Genomic DNA, 11,812 nt, shown 5'->3' with positions numbered 1-11,812 from the left:
TCCCCTCCCTCCCTGCCTCCCTCCCTGCCTGCCTCTCTGCCGGGCGTCCTGCCTGCCGGCGCTGCCCCATGTTCGCGCCGGGGAAGCCGTCGGGGCAGCAGAAGCTGGACGGGAGTGGCGGGTTGGGGAACATGGCGTCCGTGGGGGATTTTAACGTGCTCAGCTCCAGCATCCCGGCCACCAAGGTGGAGCTCTCCGTGTCCTGCAGGTAACGGGGCAGCTCGCGGCGCCCGTCCCGCCCCGTCCCGTCCCGCCGCGGGGCCCGAGGGGGAGGAGGGCGAGCGGGTGTCGCGGGTGAGCGGCAGGGAGGAGAAGGGGCAGCGGGCTACTGCCGCCCTCCGCCTGCCGGGGAGCCGCGCCAGGCGCTTCCCTGCCTGTCCTGGGGGGAGCGCGGGGAAGCGGCAGGTCCTCCGCCCGGCGCCGAGCCTGGCGGGGAGTGGGCTGAGCGGCGCTGCCAGCCCCTGCTTGCCGGTGGGCGCCGAGCGCGGGGTTTGCCTGTGGCAGGGGAGCCGGGGCTGGGAAGCGCCGGGGCTGCGGGCGGCCGTCGGCTTGGCCGGAGCGGGCTGCCGCCGCCCGCCGAGCAGCCGCGGACGGCGCGCACTGAGCGTGTCCCGTCGGGTGTTCGGCTCCTGGAGCCGTCCCGGGCGTCGTGGGTGCGGCAGGAGAACACTCCCATCCGGAACAGCCCTTTCGTACACTGCTTAAAGCAGTTCCCGAAACTGTTACGAAACCGGGCGTGTTACCTCGTCGTGCGTTACCGTAACGCTGCTGCTGCTGATCTGAAAAAATACCGACGCACAGCGCAAAACCTGGTGTGCACTGTGTCTGTAGCTTTGTTCAACATTTACTTGGCTTTGGTAGATTATAAAAATCCTGCTTCCTCCTTTGAATCCCTGAGGATTTTCTACTCGAAAACTTTTTTTTTTCTTGATGGGCTTTGAGATACTTTTTTGGCGTCATTCACATTTCACAATTTCGGTAAATGTACCCTAGTAGTTTTAGAGTAGTGGTTTCCTTTCTCTGGCTTGAAGACTTGGCATCTTTCTATGGATAATTTGAGCTGTTGGTGTTGCTTCCTGGTGGGAAATGACAAAGTTTGCAAGACAGTTCGCTGCTCTGTTTTTCAATGTAGCTGCTCCGGAGTCGCTGCTGTTACACTCCTCCTCCGAGGACTGAGCGGCAGTGCTCTAAACTTGCACTGGCAGAGCACTCCCCCTCTTCCCTTAGCGAAGCAGAACTTGATGTTTAGCAAGGTTTCGTTCCAAAAGATGGCTGAGAAGATGAATAACATAAAAAGATTGAATTTGGCATGCTAAAACAAGAAATAGTTGACAAACGAACTTGCTGATATTCTGCCCGTCTCCACAGTGTTTACTAGCAACAACCACAAGAAATCTTGGTCCCTTAAAGGTGTGCTGCTCTGTGTAAAAACAATCCAGAAATGTTAGCACTATCTTTAGATTCTTCAAATAAGCTGTCACAACTGTCAGAATGCTGTCTCTGACCCAAACAGTTATTATACTGAGTTTCTTTAATACCAAGTATTGCTTCTATATTCTGGCAATGCTTTTTTCAAACCTTAGTTTTATCATAATTTGAAAGTCCATCAGATAGTTTTGAAGAAATGTAGGTGTATGACACAGCTGATCAATTCTGACCTTAATTACTCTACTTATACTAAATTTTGAAATTAGTTATAAAATCTTCATTTCTCTGTGTATATCTTCAAGCTGTTTGGTTAAAACTGTATTTCTTGCTTTAAAAATGGTTTTGCTTCCTGGTGTAGCTCGATGTCATGTGTAGAAGCATGGGAATTTCCAAGGTGATTCCCTTCTTCCATATGTGTTGGAATGACTACTTTCGATTGCAAAATCATGATTCAAATTTTAAGTGTAAAATGACTTGGGGTCAGAGATTAATGATTAACACATGATTATGATTAACTGGTAAACACATTCATTGGCTACAGCTCCAGAAAAGTAGTGTTTAACTAAATTGTGAAATACAGTAAGATTAAATTGTGCAAAGTTTAGCAAATACTGAAAAATGTTTAATAATTAGCAGTTTTATATTCTTAAATAGCTAGAGAAAGATGTTTTTAAAGTAGTTTGAGTCATGACATTAATTTTCCCTTGATATTTGCAGATTTGTAGAAGTAATTTGGTCACTTGTTTACAGCAATAACCATCAGCTCCTAATCATCTTTTTTCTTCCAGGAATGTTTTCGTCTGATGCTTTTTTTGTTTGTTTTGATTATAGTAAATATTGGAACTTCTTCCAGTTTGTTCAAATGGTGTCACTTGGTGGTCAATGAAACAGTGCAAGTTGTTTGTTCTGTGTCTGTGCCATGAAAACACTTTCTGAGTCTGGATAATATTCTTTTACCTCTGATTTTTCTATTTTTTTAATTCTTTTTTAATCTTTTTTAGTAAGGATACAGTTCCTGTTCACTTAGCTTTTATTTCAGTATGATTTGTCTGTTAGCATTTTCCAAGCTAATTTGCCTTGCATGCCCATACTGTCAGTGTTATCAAATTAGCCAGGATTCAGTGCGGTGCAGATGGGATTGCACTGCTTCTGATTCTGAGAGCCAGCCTGTTTTAGCTTCAGGAGCTTGTCAGGCAGCCTTAGRAAGGGGTGAATCTCATAGGATGGGAGATTCTTTGTATGTGCAAAATTTATATTTGAACGTGTTTTGGATATTAGGTGATGCTCTTTCTGGGATTCCTTTATGACTCTGAAAGTCTTTCGTAAGATTCTGTTGGCTGATTGAACATCAGTTTTGGCTGTAGATTTACAAATGTTGGAAAAGCGAGAAATCATTTTAATTCTTTTTAGTTATTACTACTGAGTGTATAACAAGCAAAAAAATCACATTCTTTTCAGGTTGTAAGATGTAGATTTCTTAAGGGTCAGATCTAGTCCAACAGAACAGCTTAATGGTGTCATCGCAGGAGATCCTTCAGTGCTGGTAAACAGTGGACTATTGTCTAGATGAAATGTTCTTGTAGCCATCTCCTTCTGCACCCTGTAGATTCCCCTAGCACACAAAGTGCATCGAGCTGTGATGAAAATTTCACTGTCACCTGCTATGCAGTCTTTGCGTTGTGGCCCATCAGCCTTTTGCACGTGATTGCCGTGTGGTAGAAGAAAGGATCAGGACCCTAATCCTCCAGTCAATGTGTGAAAGATTATACTAGTTGCTCTTTACTATTTASTGCACTATTCTTTTCCAGCCAAAACGGTTCCTTTTCCTCTGAAGGAGGACTGCACTGTATCCAGGCCCAGGCCTGGATTTGAATCTATACTCACCAACTGTGGATGTAAACCTACAGTCCCATGTGAGCTTGAGTTAAGCCTCAGGCCATACTAAGAAGTAATGGGGACACTTGAGCTGGCTCATCTTGTTGTGTCTGAACCTGGCTTAGGGTATCTGCCATCCTTTATTCTCTCCCCCCTTTCCCCCTCTGATGATGTTCTTTTTTAATTGTAATCCAGATAAATCTTGGAAAAACTTCATACTCTATTCTAGCCTTTCCCATCTTTCCCATTATCAGTTCAGTTATTTATGTTCTTGCCTGAACTGTGTGTTTAGCGCCAAGCACCCCAAGCAGGTGATATTTGTAGCATGTCTTGAAATCTGTGCTGTGTGTGAATGTATGAAGTCCAAGGTAGTTAAATGGGCTGTCAAGTTTTTCAGTTTTTGTTGTGATCTGTATCCTGGTGGTTTCTGTTCCTCATGGTTAATGAGGACCTAGGTTTTCCCCCCCCCCCTTTTGCAGTTTCCTTATAGTTTCCTGATTAAGCCACAGCCTTTGTGAACCCGTATCTTAAAAGAAAGGCCAAGAGTTTCTACTTACTTCCAGATTGTATGAGAAGCCATCAATCACAGTGGTCTTTCTGAGGGTAATTCCTGCACACGTTTAGGAAGGTGAAGCTGTAGGTTGATCATTTGATGACTTTGTTATATTAAAGATGCCATGGACATATGAGAGGTCATTAAAGTGTTGTAAAATAGTGGCACAGTATAGATTCACTTTGTTCATTCATACTTGTTAAAAAGTTTGTTGTGTTAATACTGCTCTGGTAGACTTTATGCTGGAGGAGGCAGTCTGTCATCATCATTCTGGATTTATGCTGGATAAGCTCCACGCTATCTGTCTTCCCACGCCAGGCATAATGTGCATGAAGGCAGTGTAAACTCGTTATCATAGGTAATTCAACAGATTTGAATGATTGCTTGCCCATGCGCTGTTTGGATCAGTGCTGCTTTACCATTTGAACAGAAATCTAGTAACAAATAATGTTCTGAGTGTGATTAAACAACTCCTATTCTTAGTTGTCAAGACAATCTAATTTCAAACTTCTTACATGGAGGAACATAAAATTATTACTTCAAAATTTTTTCATTTTATTGGTCAGTGTGTAAGTCTTAACCAGCTGTTTTCTAGTGACTGTTGTACCGAATAGTATGTTTGTTATATTCTGTCTTTGATTGTCTTAAAAGTTGATTTCTAAAAGATCTCTTCTTTCCAGCCACTTCATTCACCTCCTTGTTATTTGGAAGTAGTAATTATTTATTAGAAATGCCTATGACAGACTTTTGCAATAGTAAAACAGATTTCAAAGTAAATTACTTAAGCTTGTAAGTCTATATAATTTTCAGAATACAAAACTTCATCCTAATTGTAAGGCTGTATTTCACTTTCCTGCTGTGTRTATGTGTGTGTGCATCTCCATGTCCGGTTCGTATTAGAAGTCTGTGGAGTGGTTTTGTATGACTGATAACAGAATGTTTATTTTAAGTATTTTTTTCTTTGAAATGAAACTACCTAGACAACCAGCTGGCTTCAACTGAGGAAAAATGGTGTATCACGAGAAGAAAAATTAACTGRTGACAGTGTCCATCAAAATAATCTTTGAGATGCATTGCAGCTAGCCTGCGTGCTTTGATTTTTGACTATTTCTGTTCTGTTTGACCTCTAAGCAGGCGTATCTGTGACTGGTACATTTCAAGGCAGATCTATGATCCAGTCCTGCCATTGCTGACAACAAGTCAAAGGTTTTATACCAGCACAGCAAGGCCTCAGCACTTGTCAGGTTTTTTCTAACCTTGCCTTGGCCTGCCTGGAGCTTTGTTTAAGCTTGCTTAGCTGTAACAGCAATTTTTCTAATGGCCAAGTGACCTAATTAGCTTTGCCTCTGCTTATCTTTGTATAAGCATGCGGTATACCCATCATTTTTTTTATAGCTAGTAGGAAGAAGTAGTTACTGTGTGCAGCATGAACTGCTTGTGAGCCTCGCATCAGTGGTGTAGTGTAGAGGAAGAGAAGCACTGTGTGATAGCAGAGGCCTTGGAAGTGGGGAGAGAGGACGCAGTGTGGAAGAGCAGGGGACTGGGATGGGATGAGAGGAGAGGGTGCAGGACGTCGCTGGAGATGCCAGCATTGTGAAGAGCTCGCAAGGGGTTGATTAGAGAAATGAAGACTTGGGCCTTGGATTGTCCTGGTCTTCAGGATGGCAGAGGCAAAAGAGCAAGTCTCTGACAGATCCCACATGCACCAGAGACAGTACATTTGGATGTAACATGGAGCTGCAGACCAGTGAAGAAAGAGGAGCTCCAAGTGGGGAGCCTTGAAGACGGGGAAGGATTATACCATGAACATTACATTCACTCTGAAACCCCCTCCCCTCTCCCTCAGCCTCCACCATCAATTTCCTGCTTTTTCAGGGATAGGACTTGGGACATTGATGACTCACTCTAACCCTCTCCCACAGGTGAAGCTGAGTCTTAGGCCTCAGATGGGCAGTATAAGGCAGAGTCTAACAGCAGAGAAAGGGCTATTAGTAGGAAGCTTATAAGAGCCTTAACTGCATCTTAGTAAGGCTTTTTTCTCTTTAGTATTATCTTTTGCACTCTTTTTTGGTAATAATTACGTGTAGACTGAAAGTAATTCTTTGATTAGACTGTTATGATATCAATTACAGTAAACTCTTGGCTTGCCAGATAGTGTGTGTTCTCCTTTTTTGTCCATAAAAACAATTTGAGTGTAACAGATCTTGAGACAGGCTAAAATGTGTCAAGCCTATTTTCGGGAACAAAAATGGCTTGATAAGTTTGTTTCTCTTGTTACTCAAAAAGGTGTTGCACAGTGAACTGATGCGGATTTTAGATACGCTTTTCCCAACCCCATCTCTGTCTCCCTCTGTCCTCTCTTCCTGATTATTTTTAGGCTGAGGTCTGTTCCCCAGTCCACGCAAACAATTATACTCGCAGGATTAATGAGTCAGCACTGAGGGAGAAGCTAGCAGCAAAGGGCAATGATTGCTTAAGATAACATGGCCGGTGAAAGATCTACTGCTTTAAATAATGAGCGTTCTGAGATGTTCAAAAGAAACAGTGAATTAATTTGAGAAGTATTAGCAATGGAAAACATGACAGGAATTGTATTTCTGTTTGTATCACATTATAAATGAAAGGGAAACCCAGACAGAAATCATGAGACTCAATCTGTATCTCAATCTCCCTGGTCAACAATAGATTGATGCATTCACTGGCAGACATTTGTCCATCTGATTACTGTTTCTGTGCTGAGTTTCATTTGAGCATAGATTTCAATAATGTTATTTAAACTTAACTGATAAAAGTAAAGCATATGTGAGGAGATGGGAAAAAATGAAAAAGCCAAGTTATATCTGCCAGAATGATTGGATGAGCTCTAGTATATAACAAATAAACAAACGAAGATATCCCATCATGGGGAGGAAGGTTGTTCAGGATGGCTGAGTTGCTTACTTTCCCATCTGGCTGAGATAGAAAAATAATTAATATCTTGAGTGGTGGATATTAATATAAGTCTCTGTTTCTATCCTACCAAATTTTTATACTCTTTTTGGTAACAACATGATGTATATGTGATTTGATCATCATGACAGTACTTGAGTGATTCCATTCCTTCATCAGCAGTGAATCAAGTAGGGCAGACTGGCAAACTTCTGACACATCTTTCGACTAGTAAGATGTGGTCGGTTCTCAAGATTTAAGAGATACATTTCACAGCTAAACTCATAGAGAACTTGAAGAGTTTTGAAAGTTATGGACACAGAGATGTTGTGTGGGTTGCAGCTGGTGCTCTCCTTTTGGCAGCTAGTGTGAAACATTGAAACAGCTGATGACACAGGCATATTGGACCCTTCTATTTCCATTTCTTGATGACTAAGTTGTTAAATCTTGGGAAGGTCTATGGTCGTTTCAGGAGACTCCTTTTGACCCAGGAGACTGATGGGGTTGTAAAGAGCGAAGATAAGATTCACTTATTTCTGAGAAACAGCTGCTGCAGGAGACTTCTTACACAAAAGCTAAATCTTCCTTATCTGTGCAAACCCCACTCCCTCAGTACTGCTAGGGAAGAATGAAGAGTATTCGTTGATGGTATGTGTTCATTTCCTAAATGACTTTTTGATGCATATCCTGTAAAGAATTCAGAATACCTGTGCAATACCTGTTTTATATATTAATAAAACATTATATTAACTATACATCCCTAAAGAAGTCATTTCTAAAATAGGATATCATCTCCCTGGGTTTGATGGACTGGGTGAAAGTAGCTGAAAGGGACTATGAGATGACACTAAATAGATATACCACAGATTCTTAGTTTCAGCATCTCTAGAAGCTCAGAGTCAAGAGACTGATTACCTTCCCGGCCTTAAAAACGTAGATGTAGGTGGTTCTTTCTCTTGGTTCCAAACAGTAATCTGGTTGGTACTGAACAAGAGCTCAACTAGGTTTTATTGCTAAAAAGTTTTCTTTCTCTCCCCCCCCCCATACTGGTACAGTGCAAGATTCTGTTCAGATCTGCATCATCTGCAGATAGTGTCCTTTCGTAATCTAGTATTCTCTGTCACAGAATAAATGCTGCAAAACAACTGCTATGTTTAAGGAAACAAACTTGTTTGTTCTTTTTTTTCCTTTATCCCCAGAAGCAGTTAGTTATCTCAATGGAGGTGTCATCCTAAAACTGCCTAGGCATTTGGGTTGAATTTTCTAGGTAGTTTTAGCCACAGAAGATTTTGTGTGGTTGTCATAAAACTCATGGAAGCTCCATTGGTCTCACCATTTTCCTTGCTTCCCTCTTCCTTTTTCCATTAGAGAATGACTTCTGAACCAATGTATGTATGACCTGAGACTGAAAGTTACTGGAAGATTGAAAATTATTTCTTTGTCTTCTTGTTAACGAGAAGAGTCAGTTACTTTTCCAAAGGTTTTGGAGAGGTATTGTGAATGTTTTCTTAAGTTTATGTGTCAGAGGTACATTTTTTTCCTGCCCAGTCCCTTTAGTGCTCCAAAGAGTGGAGACAATCTGAATGGAAAATGTGAGATCCTCCTAATTTTCTCCTAGACAGATGTTGCAGACCAGAGAAAAGCCACCATTTTCTCACCTGTAAACCTGTCCTAGGAGAACTGGTTATTCTGTCAAGAAGAATTAATTGTGATAAATTGATCTGCTTTTAGGTGTTGGACAGTCTGAATCTAGAAATATGGAGACTAATACCCTGCTTTTTTTATTGTTGTTGTTCTGTCAGAGTACAGGAGAGTGTAAACAGCTAGGGATGGGTGACTACTTAAGCTAGCACTACAACTGAGAGGTTATTAGTGAAATTACACTGCAAGAAGTCACTCAAGTAGGCACTTTGCTCAAGTCGGCGCTTTGGATCATGATCCTTACGTAGTGCTGACCGTTGCAAGTCCAGCAATACTGGCTAACACTGAGGTCCGGTGACTTCTAAGATGTAATACAATGCATTACAATTAGCAGTGGGACAGGTAATATTGAAAATGTGTGTTTACAAAAAATAAAACTGATTGTCCATGAATAACTAAACTTTGTATTTGCAAACTGTTGAGTACTGTATTTCACATCCACAGAATGTTTGCAAGCTTTTAAATAAAATCTAAAGATGAAGAAAAATACAAAACCTTAGCACTTGAAAAAAGATTTGGACCAATCCATCTGATGTAAAGCACAGTTTTTATCATTAAGAATTTCACAGTTTTCTGAAACCTAAGGAATAGATATTTTAAAATATTTAGTTCTGTAGTTAGTATTGTCTGTTCTTCAGTGCCAAAATTCTATCATGTCTGATGGAGGAATTGAAATGCAAAATAGATCTTTTCCTCTTCCCTGATGTTTAATGAACACAAGTAGGATACTGAAAGGAATGTCAAAGTTGAAATATGTTGGTAAAATTATCATCTTTTATCTCTGAGTGATTGTTAATGACTTTAAAATCTGAGAGTTTCCAAAAGTTGAGAGCTCACAATTGCTGTAAGAAACATGGATTTTTCATTCTTGTTTCATACACAGGGCTCAATTTAAAATAAAAAAAAACTCCTTCAGAGCTGGAATTTAATATATTGATTATTAAATTCAAATAACATAAAATATATGTGAGTAAGGTGAGTAAATCTTACCTTTTAATGTAGATCAGTCTTGTCAACATCTGCATAACGTATATAGGACTTTTAAATCATACATAGCAACAGACTGTAATGACTTCTGTTTAGCTATAGTTGCTAACTAGATCAGGGGATCTCAAAAGGGTCTGATTTATATATATGAGAACTTAAAGAAACACTAAGCAAAGTACAAAGAAATTAAATGAACAATTTTTGAAGTAAAACACTAGAATCATAGAATAGTAAGGTTGGAAGGGACCTCTGGAGATCATCTAGTCCAACCCTCAGCATAGCCCATACGGGGATTGAACCTGCAACCTTGGCATTAGCAGCACCACACTCTAACCAACTGAGTTAAACCTGCCCCCAGAAACTACATTGTTTTGACAAATCTGTGGAGTTCATGAAACTGTAAGCAAAATGATTTTGTAAGGCATAGATAAAATATATTTTAACTTTTCTTCTTTATTGATTACTTATTGATTACTTTTTTTCCTGGGGAAATTACTCTCATTATACAGAATAAGAAATCTTTATCTCTACATTTCTAACTTGTTTTGTATTTTCCAAATTAGAAATTGAAAGATGTTATTGCCATGGCTCCTATTTTTTTTTCCCTTACTCACCTGTGCTACTGCAAGTATTTTGGGAGGTCCACTCCAGAATATATCCGAGGTAGGCAACCTTACTGATTCTATGATTCTATGAATTCCTTCAGGAATTGTGATGGTGCTTTCTGTACAGATGTTCCTAGACTTCTTCGCTGTAGATACATTATGTATGTGCTCTGCCAGGTAAAACAACCTGGTAAAATGTTTCTCTTCCCTCTCCATCACTTCTCTTCCCCCGCCTCCCCCCAGATTGATTCCTTTTCTTTTCTTATTTGCATTGTTTATCTGAAAGGCAGAACGGATTTAGGAAAAAAGTACCTGTGTTAAGTCAAAATAGTTCAATTTTTTTTTCTCTTGGAATTTTGGGTAGGAGGATGTAACGGAAGTTTTAGGTATTTCTGGTCTCTGAGTTTGTGAATGTTTTCTGAGCCTAAGTAGTGTACTACCAAAAAGAAGGCTTTTCTAAGGAAAGGGGGAAAGAAATATGCCCTGTATTGCTCAACCTATGCAGAAATTGACTGTTAAGGAGATTTAGCTGACGTACATATGAAACAATATAAAGACTACAGAAGGTTGCAGAAATAAATCTAGTCTTCTTTCTCCATTTACTTTTAGCATTTCTTACGGTTATAGATTGCCCTATACTTACATGCTATGCGGTTTTCATATATTCAAAGGAACATTTTTAATTGTATTCCCACTAAAATGAAAATGCAGTAATGAAAATGAGCAGTTTCTCAAGCTGTTAGATGAACTAGTGTCCTGCTGACATTGGTCTTTAAGTGTCTTCTGAAACTTTCTTCATTGCTTGAACAGTTGCCTAAGTTCTTATGTTTCTATTTTAATTGATTATTAATGATTTGGAAAATCAGACAATATCTGTGCACTTTGATGACATTATTTATGCTAGAATGTATCAAGGATGGAATTTAGTTTATGACAAACTATAGTAATTCAAAACTTCGATTTAGTTAATACTTATGAACCTGAATTACACTATTAAACTTTGGTTTCTCACCTTTACAATCCTTTTAGGGATACTGGCTATATAGAAACCTTCTTAGCTCAAGAATTCCCCGAGCAGCAAATGCTGGTGACTACGAAAATTCTCAGGAAGTATTACAGAATCATAGCTGGTTCTTTTACTCTTTCCATGGCAGCAACTTTGGGTCCCCATTAGAATCAGAGTATTGGGATAAACTGAGCTTTGCAGTATCCAATATGGGTATTATATTCCTATGTGTATAGGAAAGGAGGAATCAACAGAGGAAGAAAATCTGACATTTAAAATGAAACAAAATAGATTAGGAAACATTTTTTTTTTAAAAAAAGCTCAACCTATTTTTGTTATTAAAATGATTTAATTTGGAATCACAAACACTAAAATAGAAATCATGAGGTCATTATACAGTAATCATTCAGAGGATCTAAAAATGGCACAAAATTCTAATTATGAGCATGGGATACCTATCCCATAACATAATGTGCTTGGATTTTTAAAATAAAAACTTAATTCTGGTTCTTTTTCTATTTTTTTTCCTACCCATTAGTTTTGGAATAATAAAAACAACTGTAGCTACCATGAATTAATGATATGTCTATGTTTGTTTAATTGAAGAGAAATAGGAGGAAATTTTCATTTTATATTGGCACTTCCAATATTCTGGAACTTACTGTAACGTCTCTTGAAGCAATTTTTAATGGTCATTGTCAAATACAGACTTGGAATCACTGGTTTTAC

At 39.7% G+C, this 11,812-nt stretch overlaps 1 protein-coding gene across 1 annotated transcript in view; it reads left to right on the top strand.

Moving 5' to 3' along the window:
- Positions 1-31: 31 nt before the first annotated feature.
- Positions 32-11,812, top strand: part of CPNE8 (copine 8) — a 110,011-nt gene continuing 98,230 nt past the window's right edge. The window contains exon 1 of the mRNA XM_085297832.1: positions 32-208. Within this exon, the coding sequence (XP_085153958.1) occupies positions 69-208 (140 nt within the window). The 5' untranslated portion in view covers positions 32-68. The remainder of the gene's footprint in view (positions 209-11,812) is intronic.

The sequence above is a fragment of the Rhea americana genome, unplaced genomic scaffold (genome assembly GCF_003343005.1).
Source record: "Rhea americana isolate MKP2758 unplaced genomic scaffold, rheAme1 scaffold_1, whole genome shotgun sequence".
Classification (NCBI taxonomy): Eukaryota; Metazoa; Chordata; class Aves; order Rheiformes; family Rheidae; genus Rhea; species Rhea americana.
The sequence above is the reverse complement of the archived record's forward strand: the minus strand, read 5'-3'. Positions and strand labels throughout refer to the sequence as shown.